Here is a 23,892-nt window from a genome sequence, read left to right as displayed (position 1 = left end):
GCATCCCTTGATGTCCGTCCGTCTCCATATATTTTGTCCCCAGGCACCGCTGTTGGCATTCCCCACTTCTCTTTCTGCTGTTCCTTTTGTTCTGTTGCATCCTGACCCGTTCTGCGTCCTAGCTCTTCCATGAGCCTTAACACTGTATACGACTAAATAAATAAATAAATAAATAAATAAAAGTGTGCATCCATCTCCATGGTGTCTAATCCTTACATTCATCCAATCTTTTATTCCTCATCACTTCTGATCTCTTCTTCGTTTTCATAGTCTGTTGACCCCCAAACCCTCTACGTCCTTAATGCTACAATTAATGCTGCAATACCCCTTGATGTTTGTTTACAAAAACCTTGCTTTCTTTTTAAGAGCACATTTTAGTTGGGAGGCATCTCGATATTATTTCAGCAAAGTGGAAGGATTTTGGACCGACTCCATATAAGGCATACACGACTCTTTTAAACTTTCCCATTCTTTGTGATGGACACTGTGAGATCGTTAACATCTCCCAACATCACGCTGGCAGATGGGACAACCGGCTTAACGTCCATCCGATGAACGGCGCACTTTATGATGCAAAACCTTAACCTGCAAAAGCACCAATCTGATACTTTATAGTCAGGTAGGGAAAAGAACCTTGACGACATAGCTCAAAGGTCAGGGGCTAAACCTTTGAAACATTCTGTAGGAATCATCTGTGTAGTCAACAGTGACATTACAGAAATAAAATTTTAAAAGATCAAATAATTGTATTTTTTTTTATACAAAGTCCCGGCATCGGCGCCATCCGGTCTTGGGAAACCTTCCCCGAGATCTCCGCTAAAGGGCATTAAAATACAATTTATGTTTGTTTTTTTTAATCGAAAATATGTTGTCCAACAATGATTTAGTTCACTCCAAAAAAAATGATTAAATTGAAAAATTATAAATTATGGCAAGGAAAGGTCCTACATGATATTGAATTGCTGCACACTGATGATTGCCAATCATATCGTGAGTGTCCTTTGACTGTTGGTATGACAGTTTCGATTGATGGCTTTTCCATCTCATTCCAGCTTACTGGTCTTTGAACATCATCACGTTCTCAGCCCTCTAACATCATGCTCCGAGCCCCCTGTAACACCGTGGACGACAAAAGGGCGGACGCAGCGAAGCCCCTATCTTGGCAGTGTTTTGAGATTGTAGAGCTGCTGGTGCTTTGGACAGAAAAGCACAGGTGGGTGGAACTGGCATCGAGATCAAGGAATTGGAAGGTGTTCATTGGCATTTCACTGCAGCTGTTATCCTTATCCAGGGGCCCACATTGTTCTGCGAACAATGTTGGGATAATATGCGAAAGATGAAATTGACAAAAACAAATGAAAGAACAAAACGGAAAAGGCAGTGCAGCACCAAAAATATTCTGTTGCTGCACGGAACTTGCCGGCGTCCTTGGGAGCTGGTCGGCAATGGCTCCTCATGCATATTATACAGTGTTTGTTTATTTGCGGAGAACGTCAAGGCTCGTGGAGGGGCTAGAATATAGAATGTATCAGGACGTAACATAGCAAAAGGAACAGCAGAAACAGAGGGGGGGAAACACCAACAGCAGGATTGAGGGACAAAAACAGAGACACAAGGGAAAATAAGGGAAGTGTGAAAAATGAGGGCAAGAGGAGGACACCAAGGATGAATAAAATGGATTACAGAAGCAAACTCTCAGGAAGGAAAAACTGGAAACTTGGAAAAAGCTGGGCTTGGGGAGGATTAACAGGGGTATAAAAGATCAAGGTTTTGGATGGGGGATGATTTGAGATTGTGGTGAAATAGTTGTCTTGAATACCTGGAGGGAAGAAAGAGATTGTAGAGAATGTGGAAGTCGATTTCACAGGTGGGAAGAAGAGGGACAAATGAGTGGAGGTGAGCAGTGGTCCTGGATTCAGGTAGATTCCCCGGAAGGGGGTTAATGGTGGACTGCGTGCACCCTTCAGAAACCTGTGAGGGATAAAGCTTGGAAAGAGCAGAGGGTGCAAGACCAAAAGGGAGGCGGTAGATGACAAAGAGACCACTCAGCTGCCTGGAATGTGAAACAGAAAGGTCCATAGTCTCGGCTTCATCGTGGGAGAATCCAATAACCATAAAGGCCTTGGTCTCCACAACGTCAAGTTGAGCAAGACCTGAGTCAGGGGAACCATCCCAGAAGGGAAAGCAGTACTCCATGAATCTGCAGAAGAAAGCCTTGTATGGGGATAGGAGTTCAGGTACACCAAGGAAGGACTTTGCACGATGGAGGATGCCCAGTCACCAACTGGATTTGGAGGCCAACTTAGAAGTGCGTTTTGCCCACTGAACTTCTTTCAAGAGGATTGTTGAGAAAGCAGATGGGAGGGTTTGCCAGATGATCATGTCGGAGAGAGAGAGACAGAGAGACAGAGAGACAGAGAGACAGAGAGAGAGAGAGAGAGAGAGAGAGAGAGAGAGAGAGAGAGAGAGAGAGAGAGAGAGAGAGAGAGACAGAGACAGAGACAGAGAGAGAGAGAGAGAGACAGAGAGAGAGAGAGAGAGAGAGAGAGAGAGAGAGAGAGAGAGAGAGAGAGAGAGATCTGTCAGGATTCCAAGTGTTTGACCAGCCCATGATTCTATCAAGGTCTGCAGAAAGGGAAGAGGCTACTTCCTGCCAACCTGAAAGATGAGTGATGTTACAGCAGAAGGTGGAGTCATCACAAAGAGATAAAGAAGATTTTTCAGAGTCAGAGTGATCATTGATGAAGATGAGGAATAGGACTGGGCCCAGAACACTGCCTTGGGACACTCCAGCATTCACAGGAAGAGGCAATGAAAGGATTACGTTGATAGACACATTGGTTGCAAGATTAGAGGAAGTCAGCAAGCCATGTGTGGAGTTTGACTTGCATGCCATAGGCAGAGGTTTTGGAGAGTAAGGTGGGGTGCCAGACATATGTTGAGAGAAACGGTCCTGATCTCATATCTGAAATTGAGGGCCTTCATCCTCCATCCATATGCCTGGTGTTGGCTTCATGGTTATGGTGGTGGACTTGGGATCCTAGGATCCTGAGTTCAAATCCCCCTTGACTGTTGCATTAATACCAGGTGGGGTTGATTCTGCCTGTCATCTTTCTGAGGTTGGCAAAATGAGTACCAGCTTGCTGGTATCCTGTGTTAGAGTGGTGACCTGTCCCGGATTGTGTCCAATAATGAAGGAGACTGCTTAGGCAGCACTAACGCTCTGCACAGAGTATGGTCCCAATCGATGGATGAATCCTCCATCCATCCTTTTCTACATTGGTAACACAATCATGTCACCCACAGTCCATGATGGAGTATAAACGGTCGGCTCTCTGGTTGCTGGTTTCTTCATGCCATTCTCTCTGGTATCAGCTCTGAGATGCTGTCTTCCAGTTAATGAAACAATTTTTATTAATTGTTGGAGATAATTTGTTGATGTAATGTACTTGTACATTTCACTGTGTCCATTCGCATGTGTTTCTTGTGTTGGGGTTCGTGTGTCCTTGGCTGGGCAACGTGGTCTTGTGGAGCTCGTTCATGTTTGTGACCATTTTCCTCCCTTTCCCCTTTTCCCGTTCATTCATTCCCCTGCTCCTTGTACTGCTTACCCACTGCATTGCCTTTTCCCCTTCTGTCACCCCGCTCTTCCATGAGCTTCAATTTCAGAAGAAAAAAAAAACATCGCAATGTTTATGCCACTTGGAGTAGAAGCATTCAGTGTGAATGAGGCACATTTGTACACATGCATCTCAAACCTTTGTAGGTTGATAAAACCACAAAGTTATACTTCATTCCTCGAACATCATTTGAGAGCTCTTCACTTGCAAGTAAGAATGCATTGTCGAGACTCACCTACAGAGGGCAAGCTCCCACTGTCACATTCCAGCTCATCCAGCTCATCGATAGATGCTGAAACATTGGAGTTAGCACCCAAATGTGACAGTAGCCCTGTAGTTGCCCGAGGAGAACCCAACACTCTCCCACCAGGGGAGGAGTTGGAAGATGAGGAAGAGGAGGAGCTGGAGACTGTAGAACGAGGCCTCTGGGGTTGAGGCTCTGACTGTGAGCGCACGAGTGGTAAGCCTGAAAGGTACAATTTACAGTTATAATGAGAATAAATCATCATTGTGTCATATTAACACTTTTTTTTTTGCAATTTATAACTATCACTCTAACAATTATAAAGGTCTTCATGATTCCCATGGTCAAAAATAGCAAACAGCTAGCTCCGCCACCGAAGGTGGACGAAGGTTATGTTTTCACCCCTGTTTGTTTGTCTGATTGTTTATCTGTCTGTGAGCAGGATATCTGAAAATGTCATGGATGGATTCAGACAAAATTTGGTGGACAGATTAGGTAGGTGACAAGAATAGGCCAATTCGATTTTGGTTAAGGCCCGGATACAGATCCAGCCTATCAGTGGGATACAACATGTAAAGTGTTCAGCCTGGTGGAGGTACGCGCTCTACCGAGTGACATTCTAGTTTGCACATTATAACATGCTCAAGCAATAGTTCCAGAAGCAGTCGGTGGTTTTACTTCAAAATTATTATTTAATGTATTATTATTATTATTATTATTATTATTAATATCTTCATCATTTTGTGCTTAGATACTTGACTCGGACTCAATTAAAAACTTGGTCTGCTGTTTGCATTATTACCGAGGCTCGACTACGCCCCCTTTCGCCATAGTTCAGGACAGGAACATAGTTTCACCTTTCATTGTGATAACAACCGAAAGCACACAGCCAAAGCTACACTGCAGTGGCTAAAGAACCACAAGATATATGTCCTTGAGTGGCCCAATCAGAGCCCCGACCTAAATCCAATCGAAAAATCAGTTGCATGACTTGAAGATTGCTGTCCATCAACGCTCCCCATGCAACTTGACTGAGCTTGAACAGTTTTGGACAGAAGAATGGGCAAATATTGCCCAATCAAGGTGTGCAAAGCTTGTATAGACCTATCCCAACAGACTCAAAGTTGTAATTGCTGTTAAAGGTTCTTCCACCAAGTATTAACTCAGGGCAGTGGACACTTATCCAACCAAGATATTCCAGTTTTGTATTTTTAATTAATTTTCTGTAATTTGTTTTTCACTTGGAAGTTTTGGGTTACGATGTGTAAATAAAGGTGGAAAAAGTCTGACTTAATACAAATCCAGGCTATAAGGCAATAAAAGGTGAAAATTTTGAAAGTGGATGTAGACTTTCTATAGGGAATGTATAAATATATGTTCCTGCCTTTTCCCTGTTCCTGCTTGTGAGCCTTCGTCACCCTACCCTTGTGCCACTTCCGTGTCTAGTTCCTGCGTGTGCGTCTTTGTCGTCCTGCCTGGGAGTTTTCTCACCTGTCTCATCACCTGTTTGTCTCTCCTGCCCATGAACGAGCTCCCTCCTCGTTCACCAGGAAAGATTATGCCTCATCCAGTTCTTGTCCCCCATCCTTGTCTGTGCTTGAATCTGGTGTGTGGCGCCATCGGTTTTGTCATCTCATTTGTATGTAATTATTTGTTTATCGATACCGTGCTCCACTTTCTTCCCCAACTCAACCCGCCATCTCCACCATTGCGAACAACATTTCCTGGTTATATATTTATTTGTGGGGGGGGGGGGGAACCTGTTGGTTTTAAAAGAGTTACCGTTTATGATGTTAAATGTGCACTTCTTCCGTGTTTGAGGTCAGTTTCTCTGAAGTCTTATGTTGTTTTTTTCCTATGATTTTAAGATGTACACACATACATGAATAATTGCCTTGTTTTAGGGGGGAAGGGGGGGGGTAGATGGAGGAGGGAAGTTATAAGAGCCTCATGTGCTTCTGGCAATTCCCGTACATGCAAGACTGCTCTTAAGTGACATGTCCAAGGGAGTAAAAGCCAGTTCGGTCCATCCGTCCACCGTTGATCTCATTGGTGTGGACACTATGATATATATATATATATATATATATATATATATATATATATATATATATATATATATATATATATGGCTGTTGTTGGCTTAATGGTTAGAGTGTTGCTCTTGGGATCCTAGAATCCTGAGTTCATATCCCACTCGGCTGTTGAATTAATGCCGGGTGGGGTTGACGCTGTCTGTCATCCTTCCGAGGTCGGCAAAATGAGTGCCAGCATTCTGGTATACTGTGTCGGAGTGGCGACCTGTCCAGGATTGTGTCCAATAGCCAAGGAGACTGCTTTGGCAGCACCAACACTCTGCACAGAGTAAGGTCCTGATGGATGGATATATGTATATGTATATATATCAAAACATGTTGAGTGTGATGACCACTCCCAGATCTTCATTGGACAGCATCCTACACTAAAGCATCACATCCAACCCAGAGGCTTCAGCCCAGTGACTGACAAACAGACAAAGATTATATGGTCAACATCAGCTAAACATCAAATGGAACCACCTATCTGGATTTCAGGTGTATTTGCCCTCATCAGAACAGCATACTGATAAATATCTAACCAATAATGACCACATTCATTGTTTATACATCAGACGCACCTCCTGACTGTTATGGTAAGCATCACCACAGATTATGGTTCACACGGTAAAACTGCATAATCTGCAAAGAACAACCGGTGTAGGACGATGTCCAATGGAGATTGGGGGAGTGCTCATCACACTCCACATGTTTGGATTTACCCGCCGATCGCATCACGTGCCCTCTGGTTGAATGGTTTTCATTGGCGAGAACAATCGTCTGGGTGGCAGACAAACGGTTGTTCTTTGCAGATTATGTGGTTTTACGGTGTGAGACATAATCCGCAGCAATGCTCACCATAACAGTCAGGAGGTGCATCTGATTTTGTGTGTGTGTGTGTATATGTATATATGTTGTTGTTGTTCGTCTTTCGGCTGCTCCCGTTAGGGGTCGCCACAACAGATCATCCGTTGTGATCCGCATACTGATTTGGCATAAGTTTTTACGCCGGATGCTCTTCCTAACGCAACCCTGGTCGCCTCTTACGACACAGGGATAAGGATTGGGTTTCGCCATGATTCCAGGCAGCTCTACACCCTCTCACAGTGCGGCCCAGTGCAGAGCTCCCGTCCTCAAGCGATCCTCCAACCCAAGCCTCCGAGTAGCCGGATTACAGGCGCACACCATTACGCCCGGTTGTGTATATGTGTGTGTATATATATATATATATATATATATATATATATATATATATATATATATATATATATATATATATATATATATATATATATATATATATATATATATATATATATATATATATATGTGTGTGTGTATGTATGTATGTGTATCAATATCTGTTGAAATAAATGTCTTGTTTACCTCTGTCAGTGCTGGTGCAGTTGGCTCCATGGTCACCTGCAGTAGGTTCCTCAGGCTGAAGGTCTAAAAGGGGCTTTGTCCCCACCCCCAAGCAGAGCATCGCTGTCCTTCTTAGTTCTGCAGTTGTGATGTATGAATCAGAAAATGGAGCGGAATGCACTGACAGCTAACGGAAAGAAGTATTATTATATTCTACTTGTTTGTAAGCTACCTTGCCCTGCCATACAATGACAATGATATCGTTGATGATAATTTCAGCTCTGTTTCCAATTTTTTTTTTTAATGTGGTTGAATAATTTCAATTTGAAAACCCTTTCTTACAAATGACGTTTGTAAAACTTCTGCAACATGCCATGGAAAGCAACTGTTACACTGCTGCGTGCATATGGTGTTGGTAAAATACCAATCAAAGCAATAGATATGGCGAGACTGCATGTCATGCTTCAAGAACAACTCACCCCTATTACTCTCTGCCTGTTCCCACAGGATATTAGCAATGTCTCGTGTCCAGGCCCGCTTGACTGTAGTAGATGATGCCTGCAGAATGACAATGTCACCTTGCCGACGCTTTGGGCCCCATAGCTCAAAGCAAAGGCCCGAATCCCCCACACTCTCTGTTAGGCCTACATCAGCCATCTGTACACAAGTAAAAAGAGAACAGGTTTAAAACTTCAATCTTGATTTCTGCAACCATCTTTAAATATAAGGCGCACGTCAAATGTGACCTGGAATTTCGTTTCCATAAAGCAGAGTAACATGTTTACATGAGTAACCAACACATCCTTGATACCTCGATTCATAACAAGTAGCAAGTTGAATCATGTGATCAAGATTGGGTTACTTAGACCTTAGCAAACCATAAAGAAGACTGATGTTTAAAGCTGGAGCAAATTTTTACCCAGGAGTACACCATGGCAATGTTGGGACAAATGTCCTCATTTTCATGTTTTTGGTCAGTTTCTCCTAAGTCTAATGTTGTCGTTTTTCTTCTATAATTTTAAGATGTACACACACATACATATATAATCGCCTTGTTGGGGAAAAAAAAAATCTCTGCAGAGTGAACCAAAATCTGAAAATCATATTTTGGTAAAGAAAGACCATTAACCCGTGACCTTCATGCATTGTTGAGATTATTCTGGTGATTAAACGTTTGAATGTCACTTCACGCCACACAACACATCTTTGATATCTCAAATGTAGCAATAACGAAGACATTTATCGTTGCCCAACCTTGTAGCTGTGCTTGTAGATGAAGCTCTCTGGAGCAGTGCTTGAGCGGCTTGGCTTGCTGAAGAGTACGAGGCGGCGGAAAAGGAAGACTCTGCGGTTACCCCTGCGCCGCCCATTCCAGATAAGGAACTCGTCTTGACGCAGTAGTTCCCCCTGTTCCTGAAGTCGAATCTGCCAAATGCATCGAGCCGTGAGCGTGTCGCACTACGTTTCTTGGAACCAAATTTGAATTTGTGATGAACATTGCCACAACAAAAAAAATGAAACATCGAAACATGTCACGAAAACTGATCCACAACTAAACACACAAGAGGTATCTTTTAAAAGTGAGCCATTAATTTGATATTTTCATTGACTTCTGGGCCGTTCCCACTGCATGAAAGTGAGTGAAAAGCAACTGCCAGATCTGCCCCGGCAATATACCTGTGGTAGTGCTATGAGAAAGCATATTCTATTTGTTTTGGGGAAATTTGGCTGGCACTGCAGTTTACATGTAGGCCAGATCAGGTGGGGCAGATAGATTACCTTCTCTCTAAAATACATTAGTGAACCAACTGGGTTTTTTTAAAAACCAACATTCTGATGGCGATATACTGCAGCTCACTTTATTCCAATGAAAACTCGAGCGAAGTCGACGGCCCGCCATCGCAAATATCCATGCTTCCCACCTAAAGCAATGTTTAGAGAAGGCAAAAAGTTCCACCAGTTTTTTTTTTTCTGGATTGACCTATGACCCTAAGTCTCCACCCTCTGAGGCATGAACTGGCATCAAATTCTAAAACTCGATAATATTTCATCCATAAATTCCCAATGTTGATTGCACAAAGTTTCATTAAAAAAAAAAAGTTTCAAAATGTGCCCATAATTGCATTTTTTTGGTATTTTGACCTTTTGACCCCGCCCGAGGGGTCAGAGCCAAAATGCTACAGCTCTCGCACCTTCTTGCCATGTGGTGGTCATAACGACCAAATTTGGTGAATTACTGCACAACCGTTTAGGAGGAGATAACGTAACGGACAGACGGAGCCAGTTACAATAGCCCCACATTTTTTTGATTTTAAAGTGTGGGGATAATAATTATATTCTTATTCATTCTCTATGTGGGATTGAAGTTAAATGGTAAAATCTTGTCCTTGATTACTGCACCTTGCATTCAGTTGGAGTGTAAATGGGGTTAGTCTGAATAACTAATGAAAGCCCTCTCCTGCATAGAGATGCTGGTCAGGACCAATGCACCCATCGTGCTGCCCAAAACTACCAATCACTATTGAACCGATCGAATATCCCAACAAGGCAGCCAGAAGAAGAAGAAGAAGAATGATCGACCTATTTGGGGAGAAAGGGGAGGAGGGCACGGAGACGGAGAGAGAGGAGACGAGTTGTAGCGGTCTGATTTTGACAAATTTCCTGAAAGAATCCTGGAATGTACTTGGTCTGTCATGCTGCGATGAAAGGGAAATGTACAGCTTTCTCATTGTGCTGGAAACAGATCTCAGGAAATAAATAAAAGGCTGGAATGCACGTTTACAGTCTTATACACAAAAAGAAAGTGATGAAACTGAAGGACTTTGCTACGTCGCAGTTATTATAACGGGTCGGAGAATTTTTTTATACTCACAGAACAATTGCGAAGAGCTTCCATTGCTAAAAGGTCGTTTCCATGTCGAAGATGAAAACGTAAGATCTCAAGTGCATCCTCCATGTCTTTGAGCTCCTGCTCCGATGCCTGAGACGTGCAGACGCCGTTTTTCCGGCCATTTCCCTGGACTGCACTACGTCCCCCTGTAGCGTCACCCTCACCATTCACACCTCCGTCGCTCAAACTTCGGCTTGCCCACGGAACAGCAATGGTACGCATTGCTCCAATCTCCAAGGGTACTCCACGAATCACCACTGCTCCACCTGGACTTCTGCTTCCCACCGATTCTTCAATGCTGGATGCAGGCTCCCGTCGGCACTCCCGGATCATGTCCTTGAGCAGAACAGTGTACTTGCTTAGTCGCTGCATGGGTTTCATTAGGTAGGAGGCCAGCTCCATCTTGTCCCCAAGCTCTGTCTGCTTCTTCTGCAGGTCAAGCAGATAGGAAAAAGTAAAATAATGACAACTATATATATATATACACATCATGTGGATTGACATGAACGACAGCGATAGTGGAAGTGGAAGGAGAATTTATATTTCATTCATTAATTCATTCAACAAAAACAAAGCAACACCAAGATGGGAACAATGAGAGTGAAATATTCAAATGAGAGCAAAACTCGAGCAATGCATGTTCAAGCAATATCAAATTTTGGACAAAAACAAGACTTCAAACTTCCCTGATATAAGATGCCGTATGATCACTATACCTTGAAGAACTCATTTCCATGGCTGGCCATAAGTGCATCTGATTGAGGCTTATTCTTTATGTACTCTGTGTACATTTCAAAGCTTTTCTTCTGCGCAATAAAAGGAAGAGAGGGGATGAAAGTGACATAAGAACTTGTAAGATGAGGTCATGGAAATGAGAAATTCTCTTCTTTTGTCACATCATTGATCAAAATACATGCGTCTTTTCCTTTTTCACAAGCAACGTCAGCGATGAGAAAACACCGAACTGCCACCTATCCAACATGGAGCTTGTTTATTTATTTATTTATTTACTTATACATAGTCGAGACTCATGGAAGAGCTTATTATTATTATAACCACGCTCATTATATTATAACCACGCTCAGATTTTGAAGTACCTACACCCAAAATTTGGGGCTTTAAGGTGCTACGGTTCAGCTGTGAAAGAGTAACGTACAAACGCACAACCAAACACACAAACTTCCATCTCTTCTCCCTGTCAAGGCTGGAGTGCCCCAAGGCAGTGTCCTGGGCCCAGTCATTTTCCTGATCTTCACCAATGATCTCTCTGACTCTCTGGAAAATCCTCTTTATCTCTTTGCTGATGATTCCACCCTATACTGTGACATCTCTCATCCTTCAGGAGGGCAGGCTGCAGCCTCGAACATCTCTGTAGACCTTGACAAAATCACAAGATGGTAAAACACTTAGAATATGTCTTTCAATCCTGACAAATCTCACGCTCGCATTATCTCTCTCAAAAAGGACCATCTGGAAAACCCTTTATTTATTGTCTTAACGATCCTCTTGAGAAAGTTCAATCATTCAAACTCCTGGCTTTCACTATCAGCCATGATCTTTCTTGGGCAAACCACATTTCAAAGTTGGCCTCCAAAGCCAGCCGTCGACTGGGCATCCTCCGTCGTACAAAGTCCTTCCTTGGCACACCTTAACTATTATCCACATAAAAGGCCTTCATCTGCAGCTTGATGGAGTACTTTTCTCCCCTGCTCCCCCTCTGGGGTGGTGCTCCTTCCTCACACCTAGCTCGACTTCACACTGTGGAAAACAAGGCATTTAGGATCATTGGTATCTCCCGCGATGAAGCCGAGTCTCTGCGTCTCTCACTCTCTCACCGGAGGCAGGCTGCTGGTCTTTATGTCGTCTACCACCTCCTTTCTGGTGTTGCACCCTCTGCCCTTTCCATGTTTTGTCATCCCCCTCCACCCCCACAGGTTTCTGCAGGGCTCACACGGTCCACTATCAACCCCATTCTGGCTAAACTACCTTAATCCAGGATCACTGCTCACCTCCACTCATTTCGTCCTCTTTTTCCCCCACCTGTGGAATCAACTTCCACATCCTCTTCAATGTCACTCTTACCTCCAGGTCTTCAAGACAGCTGTTCACCACCATTTCAGATTGTCCCCAATGCAAAACCATGATCTCATTATTTATTTGTATGTATGGCCTGACCCTGAGTACCCCCAGCACAATGGTTCAGCCATGAAAGAGTGACGTGCAAATGCGCAGGCACACAACAACTAGAAGGGCACCGGGTGGAGCGCATACCTCCACCACGTAATGCCTGATCCATGAGAACATATCGGGCCCAATACATTTCTGAAATATCATTCTTTTAAAAAAATCAAATAATTCTCATATCCAGATCCGGATTCAGATCTTCACCAACATCGAATAAATTCGTCCCTGTGACACACCCAACCTGTCCACCAAGTTTCGTCCGAATCTGTCTGCAACTTTTTGAGATATCGTGCCATATATTAGTTTAGCCCCATCTCTCAATGGTGAAGAATCACTTAAAAATTATCAGATCCGGATCCGGATCCGGATGCGGATCTTCACCAACATTGGATCCATTCTTTCTTGTCACACACCCAATGTGTCCACCAAGTTTCGTCCGAATCCGGCAACAACTTTTTGAGATATCGTGCTATATATCATTTTTGGCCCCATCTCTCAATGGTAAAGAATCACTGAAAAAATTCTTGCAGTCAGATCCGGATCTGGATCTTCACTAAAATCTAATCACTTTGTCCTTGTCACACACACAACCTGTCCACAACTTTTTGAGATATCCTGTACACAAACAGACAGAAAGGGGTGAAAACATAACCACCTTCACCTTCGGTGGTGGAGGTAATGAGAGGTTTACATGTGCATAGGATGTGCACACCCACCTAAACCAGTGGAGGGAATTAGTTGAAATTTGGTGGTTGTACTTGGGGTGTGCCTGAGCAGGTTTTCGGCATTTAAAAAAAAAAAAACATAGTTAAAGAGGCTCTCGAGTGGGATCAGGGTGGGGGGTATGCAAATTCTCGCTGTGAATGTGTATCATGTCGCATCGTTTCTGGGTGGGAGAGTGTATTACAAATCCCAATGCATTGAAACATACGAGTATGTTTGTTTGCTTGTTTGTGGGAAGAAATCCATTGAAACTTGATGATTGTAGTCGTGGTGTGCATGGGAATGTTCTTCCACTTGGGATTGGGAATTGGGATTGGGAATTGGGATGTCCACTTCCAACTTAACGTTGCTGCTCCTGGGGGATGCGGGTGTTTGAGCGAGTGTTTGGGTGTTTCGAGTTATATAGAATATTTGAGAAGCAATCTTCCTCAAATATCTCTTCATGCCAGGTTGGAATTCCAAGGGTCCCTTAAATAACTGGAATCGTTCGTGTGCCGTCATGCGACCAAACACTCACGTGCTTTAAGAAGCAGTGGCCGATGATTTGAGGCCTAGTTTGGCATGCCTCAAGATCAGGCAAGAGAGAGCCCCCATGAAACCCAGCCAGAGCAGGAAGGCAGCTGAACAGTGCATCGTTTTGGCTCTGAAGAACTGATGGCAATGAGGGCCTCTCGAGTTCAGGAAGGTAGTGTCGGATGACATACGTTAGGGCACGGATGTACTTGCGCTCAGTCGAGAGTAGCTCGGAAAGCAGATGATCCAGCTTGCCACTGTAATACAAATGCCCAAATAGTTAAAAAGACCGAAATTTCAGGACATTTAAATTTTTACAGTCCAACAAAATTGTATGATGAAATATAACACTTTCTGATTGCACAAAGTAATGTCATATATGTAGTAATGCTATTTATTAGTTGTACAAAGTAAAAACAAAAATAACCTGTTCCGTGACTTGGTGCTTCCACTGGGAGGCAGGCTTTGAGAAATGCCCAGGTTTGGGTGATTGGCAGGAGGATTGACCACTCCAGGACTCCCTGCATTCGCTGATGTTCCACCAACCTCTAGACCTTTAATGTACACACCTGTGTTTCCAGGCCGACAAAGTGGAAGTGCATCTGGACAACATTTAAGTAAATGTTAGTTGTCACAATAGCCAGTTATTCTGTCCGAACAGTGAAAGATTTAAAAATATGTATATATATATATGTATGTATGTATATACCTTGCAACTCTATCCTGCTGGAGTTGACTCCATTTGGTGTAAGTGGTTGGCAAGATACAGTCCGACTATCTTTGAACCATGACGTGGCTGGAGAGCAGGGTGCTGATGCAATGGTCGGGCTGAGAGATGATGTTGACTGCTCTGACTTCAAGCTCACGTTTGGAGAATGAGAATCGCTCACAGGTGAAAGATGTCTCTGGTGGTTGTCTGATGCAGGTAACACCTGGATATCTGTTTTGTCGGTTAGCTCTTGCACTGTGCCGCAGCTGGAATCCTAAAACACAAGGAATGTGAAAGATTAGACAAAGGTATTAACTTCAAGAGGATGGGATGTGTTGACAGTTAACCTCAAAGCTTAAATGCTTTTGTTGAGGATAAAGACCAAAGTGTATGACAATTCAAAGACCAAAGTGTCTGATAAGTTTCTCAAAGCGATACATAATGCACCTGGGTCCAAAGGTTAAAATGCATACTCATACGAGGTACATTTGTCGTTACTCCAGTGATGGTTTCATCAGCAAAACAAAAAAGCAGTTCATATGAAACGCATTAAAAGAAGCCCATACAGGTGAACCATATAAGCTTGACATGCTGAAGCCCTAGCTTCACAATCTATGAGTATAATAGTGTGAAAAATACATAAATATTTATTGGCAAAAGGTAGAAAGCAACAACCTGTGAAAATAAGTAAAGATGGAAAGAGAAATAGAAAAATAAAAATTTCAAAGACCAGTAAAGACAAATGTTGTTTCACAAGTTAATTGGCACAACGATTTGAGTAACCCATCACAATGGAAGGATAATTCAATCGAAGAAACCTTGACCAAAATGATCCAGGGAGAGACCCGTCGTATCCCACCTTTCGCACGTTTGAATTGCTTCCCATCTCCTGCAGAGTCTGAAGCCTCTGATTAGATGCCTGCGCCAAGTCGTGCACCTTCTCTTCTACCTGCTCAAACATTTTGGTCACGGTATCCAGGGCAGCCCTGTCACAGTGAGACCACAAAGCTGAAATCAAATCAGGTCAACATTTGCAAGTCCACCAAAGGGATTAGCCTGGCCACAAGGATTATCTACCTTGAAGCTTGGCCTGCTATAAAAGGTATGGATGTGAATAAGAATAATCAGGCAAAGTCCAAGGCAAGCTGCAAGTCAACTTGGCTGGGTGTTATTGTTAGATGGGTATCGATGCTTATGGAGTAAGACTGAATATTTTCATTTGAACAATTTTTTTGAGGATGTCAGGTTCTGTTTAACCCATTGTAATTGCTTGTTTTTGGTGTTATGCTTCCAGGAAATTACACTTTTACAGGACCATCGCACAAGCTGTGAGCAAAGGTGGTTCATTATTAAATTTAGCTTTTGTAAATGCCCGAGGACTGATTTCTGTAAAAAGAGAAAACTAGTAAACTCAGGCGGCAAAGTTTAAGCAAAAATGTTTAACCGTTCGTCGAGGGCATTGAACGTTCATTCAAATGTAAATATTTAAAGTTTAAACATCCTTTATCAACAACATTTTATAGCCTTATATAGCAACATTAAGTTTGAAATAATTAAGTGGGCATTCAGAAAGCTCTATGAATGAGACACTAGCAAAATTATCGATAATACACCAAAGAGAAGAAGAGCAGAGTGTGTCTGTGTCCAGTGTAATACATATATATATATATATATATATATATATATATATATATATATATATATATATATATATATACATATATACATACATATATTGAACCCCCAAACTTGACAAGCCAGTAGGTTACAGATCGAGTCCAATCACAGCACTTGCTGCATGACCTGTTAGCAAGTGTCATCTGCCGCACAAACATCTGCCGTCTTGACAAGTAGACGTATCTTTGCAACTGTGTGAATAAAACCATTTATTCGGAATTAACTCTTCATTTGCTTGCTTTGACTGTATTTACGTGCATGATCATCACTGTATCACTGTATATGCGTGCATGATTCACTGTATGGCTGTAAATACGTGCCTGCTTGTGTCTGTTAAGGCCCGGTCACACCTTGACGTTTTAGCCAGCGATGGCAACGTATTAAAATGTATGTAAAACGCTGGCTTACGTTGAACTTTTGATGTTTTTTTTAAAGATTCGGACGTATTCATAGCGACTTGGTCTTATGTATAACGCATTGGTAACAGACACAGAACGTTTCGTTGTGTTATAGATAACTTATACCAACGAATGCTGAACCTGTTGTCGGCCTACACAACCGATGCCCAACGATAGTCTAACTTAGGCATAGCGCGTTGCACGCATCGCCGACGACGTCGTGACGTAGCCTATTAAAAGGCTGACGCACAACGATTCGAATCATAACTGCCGTAGAAATGGAAGTGTCGACATCGCGGTCACACCTTGGCGATCTTGCCAGCGTATGCCGACCTAAGAAAAATGTGTCTAAAACGTTGGGGCACGTCAAATACGGTATGAGTAAGTTTGTTATACGTAAGTAGAATGCTAAAGTACGCTATCATACGTCATAGTAAGTAGAGTACGTCAAGAAATTTTAAACATGTTCAAAATTTTACGACGTACTCGGCGTATGACACACGTTCCGCATGCGATGGGGATAAGTTTTACACACGATATGTGGACGCTTACACACGTCCACAAACGCTACTTATAAGCTACTCATAAGTTGAAACACGTCGCGGTCATGTCTTTTTTACGCGAAACTTATTTCTAACTTATGTTTGACGTGCTTTGAACCAATTCTTTACGTAGTCCCAACACACATCGACGTATGTAGACGTATTCCAATGACGTCTTCCGGTCGACAAAAATAAATAAATTAACGTGTTTCTAGCTTACAACTGCCATATAAAGACGTGTTCCCAGTGGTTTTGGGAATTGGTATATAAAAATGGTGTTCATAAAAGGGGAACCCAACAGTGTTTTCGAGTCCTTTTTGAGTCGATGTCCATGTCAGCAGTAACAGTATCAGTATCAGTATCAGTATTAGTATTAGTATTAGTATTAGTAGTAGTTTGTTCATGTTGGCAGTAGTAGGTGAGTGTGAGGGGGAGGGTGTGGGTTATGATGGATCGTCCTTGCGTTTAACGATTTAACGATTTAAATGATAAACTCAACGATTTAAATGGCTGCATCTCCACTATTGAAAGTAGACGCTTGCGCTCAACAATTGGATTTTTTTTACACTCAACGACTTTTAAACGGTACCACTCAGCTATTTTCATTGTTTACAATGAACGATTTAAATTGCTGTCACTCGCCTTTGTTTTTTGACGCTGGGGTTTGGAAATTTGAAGCGTTTCTTCTGAACGTGTTAAAACGCTCAAACTCGACTATTTTAAATAGACGCTGCCGATGGACAATTGGAATCATAGCCAAGCTAGACATCGAAGTGTGAACATCCTCGTCATGCCGAAGAAAAGTTTGAAGAATGCTGCAAATAAGTGTCCTGGCCGTGGCCGTGGACGCTGACGCAAGGACGATCCATTATACCGACGTCTTTCAGCCTATGAGTAACTTAAAAGTAACGTCTGTCGATGTGTGGCAACGATCGGGTAACGTGCCAACAACACGTTAATCATAGGTAGGAAATAAGTTTCGGGTACGCTAAACATTACCTCGGCGTGTCTCAACTTATGATTAACTTACAAGTAGCATGTGTTGACGTCTGTCAACGATCGCAGACCGTGCATACAACTTGTGGCCAGCGTAGCGGAACGTGTGAGTCATACGCCGGCATACGTCGTGAAATTTCAAGCATGAAAAAATTTGAGGACAACCAAAAAGTACAACGTTTAAAGCCAACGTACAACGATGTATGGCAGTGTTTTTCAGCGTGCTCTCAATGTTATCAAAGCTTACCCATAACGTATTCAACGTGTGCCAGCGTTTTAGAAAAAAAATTAAAAAATCGGCATACGTTGGCTAAAACGTCAAGGTGTGACCGGGCCTTTAATAAAAGTGCTTGTTGAACTGTTCCCTGTTTCGTTGCATCCTCTTCCCTTGTTTCAAAGTGCCATCTTGCATCACGGAAGGAATTGGCAGAAGGGTGTAAGCACCCAGTAAATAGAATCACATCCGTCGGGGTCGGCGATAACACCGCTCGGTTATCACTGAAGCACGGAACGGACCGCTTAAGCGGTTCGTGTCCTAGGCCGGCCTGCGGCGAGGTACCATCGCCCGGTTAACTACTTGCGCAGGTACTTAGGTAGGTCAAATTTGGCGAACAACCCTATCCTGGGCGGGTGGCCAATTGGTACGATTGTGGTGAGGTCGAAAGACCCACCCGTGACTAGCTCCCGGCGTTGTTCCGGGAGGGTCACGACTGAATTGTCCGTTCCGGTGGGCGATGCGGTCGCGATTGGAGTTACGCAATCGCTCGCACGCCAGGCGGGCCAGAATTCGTAACAGTACCATGATATCTCAAAAAAGTTGCAGATGAGTTGGTTAGGTGAAAAGAACAGGCCGATTAGATTTTGGTTCAGGTCAGGATTCAGATCCGACCTATCAGTGGGATACAACACGTAAAGTGTTCAACCTAGCGGAGGTATGTAATCTACCGAGTGGTGTTCGGGTTGCTTAATTTTTCCATGAGGTGTTATATATTAACTTTATGGATTGAAAGATAGTGGTGAGTAATGCATGTAATGCGAAATAATAAAAAAGAGGAAACAAATGGGTGGACATAGATCCCCAAAGGGTTGAGAAACGTCACACGTAAATATACTGACGATTCAGAAAACAACCATTCGATTAGCTTCATAGAAATTGCTTGAAGGAACTTTCTCAACTATTATACCGCTAAGAATCACATCCCTATAATACCATGAATTGGGAACAGCTATGATCACTATCTATGAATTGTAAGCGAGGTTCCATTTTGAAAGGAGTTTAAGGAGCTTCAGGCAGCATAAGGTGAGCAAACGCAAAATCTGTTTAATTTCCAAAAAATTTTTAGTTTTAAATCGTCATATAAAACCACGAGTAAGTTGTGAACATTTTCATAGCTGAAAATGTATATGACATGCCACTACTGCACCGCAGGTTTAACAAGCTTTAATGCCCCTTAAACGTGTTTCTTCTGATCCACACTGGACCACTTGATATTCGGCCTATGAGAATATCATACATCTTTCACTTTGGAATTACCGATTTCATATCGCAGTTTATAATTAACACAAAGTGTAAAAAAATCGAATTAAAAACACTTTAAATGTCCAAAGGCTTTATTTGGGGTGACTACATGTGGAGTCGATATAGCAATAACTCAGACCTCTGCGATAAATGGTTCTGACGATACAGTCAGAGGAATACAGCAAGAAACAGGAATAGAAAGAGAGAATGTGAATCGGTGTACGACACGAAGGAGGTATTCTTATGGTGAAGCGAACAGACATCCTGTATGTGATGTTCTTGGAAAGAGAGACAACACTCACAAAAGTCCAATAAATTTTAACGTTTATATTTATTTATTTTTCAATTGATCAGTGAGTAGAATTAGGAAGAAAAATATTTACCTACGAGTTATATCAACTTGTATGTCAAAAAATAAAATGTTGGCTCTTTTTGGACTATAGCATCTCTATCCTGAGAGCATTTTTGAACACCCCTCGAATGTTGATAAATTGCATCCTTCCAAAGGGTTACCGGCAATCGGGTGAAACGATAGCTGGGCTGCGCTTGACCCTGGCTAGCAACGCCCCACCATCCCGCTGTAGGTCACAAAGCCGTGTATCGGCAAGCACTTGGCCCATTGTGCCACGCAGTTGCCTCTCCTGCAGCCAAGCATCCTGGAAAAGGGGAATGAGGGAGAGAGAGGGAAGTAAGAGAGAGAGAGAGAGAGAGAGAGAGAGAGAGAGAGAGAGAGAGAGAGAGAGAGAGAGAGAGAGAGAGAGAGAGGAGAGAGAGGAAGAGAGGAGGGGAGAGAGGGAGAGAGAGGAAGAGAGAGGGAGAGAGAGGAAGAGAGAGGGAGAGAGAGGAAAAAAAAGAGAGAGAGAGAAAGACAGAGACAGAGACAGAGACAGAGACAGAGACAGAGACAGAGACAGAGACAGAGAGAGAGACAGAGAGAGAGAGAGAGAGAGAGAGAGAGAGAGAGAGAGAGAGAGAGAGAGAGAGAGAGAGAGAGAGAGGCCTCAACATTGAAATGCAAGCCATTACAATATTCCCTTAACAATTCCCTAATCCTTGTACTTGAGTAATTTGGAACAAGAATGTAAGATTGTTTAAAAGCCACTGATAGAGTCAAGTCAATATTGAGGCAAATGAGTGATATTCAATCTGCATCTGAGCAATAAATCTTCTGTCCCATATGGTGCCAAGGATAGAATTACAAATGCATGCAGCTAAGCCTCAACAGATAATTCAGCTGAAGTTTGTGATTTTCCCACAAAAAACAGCTGAATATTACAAGTTTAAAAGCAACATTGCAACGTTCTTTTTAATTATAAGAGAGATGGTGGTCTTAGGACAATATCGGCCTGTGAAATATGGAAGAGCATGCAAATGTGATCCAGTGGAAACGATGCATTCCACAGTCTGTGCAAGTGCACTGGGACTATGAGAGGAAGGAAAATGATGGAAGAAGGAAAAACAATAGGGAGTATAGACATGGAATAAGTGGGATATAGAAGTGGCCAAAGATCACTACAGGTCAGTATCACAAATTGCTACACAAAAGTGTAGTTTGCAGTTATCACATGGGACTCGAGTAACTTCCAAAAACTAATCTCTGGCAGCACTTTTGACCTTAAACCCCTTTTCGTAACAACAACAATGCAAGTCCTCATCAAGGGCACAGCCTCCAACTGCACCTCAAAGATTGGTGATGTATATTTTACATTTAAAGAATATAACAATATAGTGGAGATCGTAAAGTGTATATAAATAAATAATGGTTAACGAAAACACATACAATCCTCTATTGTTCTCTCCCATAATTTTTTTCAATTTCCAAAATTCCAAATTGGCTCCGATCCCAAAAAACATTACCTCCACCACCGAAGGTGAATGGAGGTTATGTTTTAACCCCTTTCTGTCTGTTTGTTACTTGCAAAATCAAAGATTTTTCAAGTATATTGGTTGGTCGATTTTGATCGATGGTTGGTTGATTTAAACCGATCTTCACAGAACTTTACCACATGGTAGAGTTTCTCAAAAGGAAGAAGCCTATTGTTTGAGGTCAAAAGGTCAAAAGGTCAATAAAATTTTTCAAATTTCTAAAATCCTCAATTTTCATCCCATTGACTTGAAATTTGAAGAGGATTTCTATTTCAGGTCACTGAATTCAACGCGGCAATTATTTTTGAGGTCAAGATAGATTAAAAAGTCAACATAGGTCCAAGGTCAACAACTTAGGTGAGATTTCTAAATTCCTCAATTTTCATCCAATTGACTTGAAATTTGAAGAGGATTTGCATATTTGGTCATTGAATTCAACAATTATTTTTGAGGTCAAAAGGTCAATGGTCAACAACAGGTGAGATTTCTAAAATCCTCAATTTTCAACTGATTGACTGGAAATTTGAAGAGGATTTATATTTCAGGTCACTGAATTCAACCAGTGAATTATTTTTGAGCTCACCATCAACCAAAAGGTCAACATAGGCCCACAGTCAACAACTAAAGGTGGTATTTCTAAAATAATCAATTTTCATCCCATTAACTTGAAATTTGAAGAATATTTGCATATCAGGTGAATGAATTCAACCACCACTTACTTTTGAGGTCCACATCGGCCAAAAGGTCAACATAGGCCGAATTTCTGAAATTGTCAATTTTCATCTGATGGGATGAACATAAGAAGCAAGAACATATACAGTCAAGACGAAAAAAAAGGATCAGAGTTGGACATAGGGTTGAAGACGCAAGGTGAATTTGAGCTGCCCCCTTGAAGGAGTGAAGAAAAAGAAGACGGCTGGAGCCATGTTGGAAACCTCTTCCAGATAGAAATAATTAAATGATCCTTTTTGGGGGGAGTTGGAAAGTACCTTGTGGTTGTGCTGCTGGGAAGGTATTCAATGAAGCAATGAGAGAGAAGCAACATATCGGCGGTGAGAAAAATATTACCAGGCCCTATGCTCTCGCGTCCTGCTGCGAGATTCCAATTCTCCACCATGTTCGGGACAACCAAGTGAGATGCAAGAACTCCTGTCCAAATTTGAGTGCAGTTCTCATGAATGTTATCAAATGCAATGAGGAGATTGGCGATACTTCATCCAATGGAGGATGCTCAGATGGTGCTTGCTTTTTGATATGTGGTTCACCCACGACAGGTCATGGCTGAAGATAAAGCTGAGTAACTCAAAAGAATGAATGTCAGTTAAGAGCTCCTCATGTATTAAGATCGGAGGGTTAGCAAAGCAATCTTTCCCATGGAATATTGTGAGAATGTGAAATTAGTTTGAGTCGAAGGTCGTCTTCTTGAGATTTGACCGCTTTTATATTTTCTCCAGGTTACTGGATAGAGATCATGTGGTAGAAGACAAGGATTTCGAGGGCATGAGAACCACCTGAAATTTCAAGAGGGTTTTTGAAAGTGTAATTTCAGAAGCAAAATCAATGAGTCCACTGCTCGGTTGGACCCCTGTCTCCAAGAGGAGGTTTGAAGGGAAGACAGCATCGAGAGCAACATGCTCTTTTCGTCGGCGTAGGATGTTGAAGAATGAGACCTCTGATTCAAAAGACAAAATGCTTAGCAACCAGACCTGCATCTGTGCAAATCAGAGGACATTTACTTATACAATCACTCAAAATAAAAACATGCGATTCCATCTTACATTGTCCGTAGTAAGCAAAGATTTCTGCTTTCTGAAGTTCCTTCGCAGACAGACGCCATCTTCTTTGCTCTGAGAGAATGCTCTGAGAAACTGTCTTCTTAGCCTGATGATGACACCTGTTCCAGAATTGTCTTGTTTAACAGTTTGTGTTAATTATCGATGTTAACTTGTCAATGGAACGTAATTGTGCGTCTCCTTGTTTGTCTTCGCATGCCATGCTTTTGTACTGGGTTTCTGTGGCCCGTGGGCCTTGGCCAGGTTTGTTGCTGTGTTTCCTAACCTCCCTATTTGCCTGTTCGCTCAGTCCCCTGCTAAGCCTGGTGTTGGCTTAACATATATGAGGATCTCGTTCAGTGTGAGCCCCCCCCCCCCCACTCCACCTGTTAAATAACACCAGGTGGGTTGACTGAGCCTGCCATCCTCCTGACGTCAGCAAAATGAGTACCAACTTACTGGAAAAGGGGCACTGAATCGGTGGCACAGCCATGCTCTCAGCAATGATGCAACCAGCAGGCACAGGCTTCACACGAAATAATAATCATAATTCCCTTGCTCAATGCCCCGCTGCCTCAATTCTCATGCACAACCTACATCCCCAATGTCACCTCGCTCTTCTGTGATAGATTTCTTCAAAAACAGAAGAAGCAAACACAGGTGGAAACATATATGTGGGTCTGACATTAAACAATTATTATATGCAATTAGTTTATTCCACACAACAATATTTTTTATGTTTAATTCAGAAAATGGAAAGAAAATGGCGATTTGTATTTTTCTGTTCCACAACGATGCA

At 42.4% G+C, this 23,892-nt stretch overlaps 1 protein-coding gene across 4 annotated transcripts in view; it reads right to left on the bottom strand.

Annotated features, from left to right (window-relative positions):
- The window catches only part of LOC147016622 (pleckstrin homology domain-containing family G member 4B-like), a 110,869-nt gene that overhangs the window by 4,984 nt on the left and 81,993 nt on the right, over positions 1-23,892 (bottom strand). For all 4 annotated transcript variants that reach the window (XM_085845448.1, XM_085845450.1, XM_085845447.1 and 1 more), the window contains exons 10-20: positions 19,969-20,111; positions 15,183-15,309; positions 14,324-14,597; positions 14,042-14,216; positions 13,619-13,871; positions 10,911-11,000; positions 10,177-10,623; positions 8,559-8,729; positions 7,784-7,961; positions 7,326-7,442; positions 3,856-4,086 (exon numbers count right to left, since the gene is read on the bottom strand). In XM_085845448.1, the coding sequence (XP_085701574.1) occupies positions 3,856-4,086; positions 7,326-7,442; positions 7,784-7,961; positions 8,559-8,729; positions 10,177-10,623; positions 10,911-11,000; positions 13,619-13,871; positions 14,042-14,216; positions 14,324-14,597; positions 15,183-15,309; positions 19,969-20,111 (2,206 nt within the window). The remainder of the gene's footprint in view (positions 1-3,855; positions 4,087-7,325; positions 7,443-7,783; positions 7,962-8,558; positions 8,730-10,176; positions 10,624-10,910; positions 11,001-13,618; positions 13,872-14,041; positions 14,217-14,323; positions 14,598-15,182; positions 15,310-19,968; positions 20,112-23,892) is intronic.

Source organism: Eptatretus burgeri, chromosome 11, assembly GCF_056783735.1.
Source record: "Eptatretus burgeri isolate ZD-2024b chromosome 11, Ebu_testis_v1, whole genome shotgun sequence".
Classification (NCBI taxonomy): Eukaryota; Metazoa; Chordata; class Myxini; order Myxiniformes; family Myxinidae; genus Eptatretus; species Eptatretus burgeri.
The sequence above is the reverse complement of the archived record's forward strand: the minus strand, read 5'-3'. Positions and strand labels throughout refer to the sequence as shown.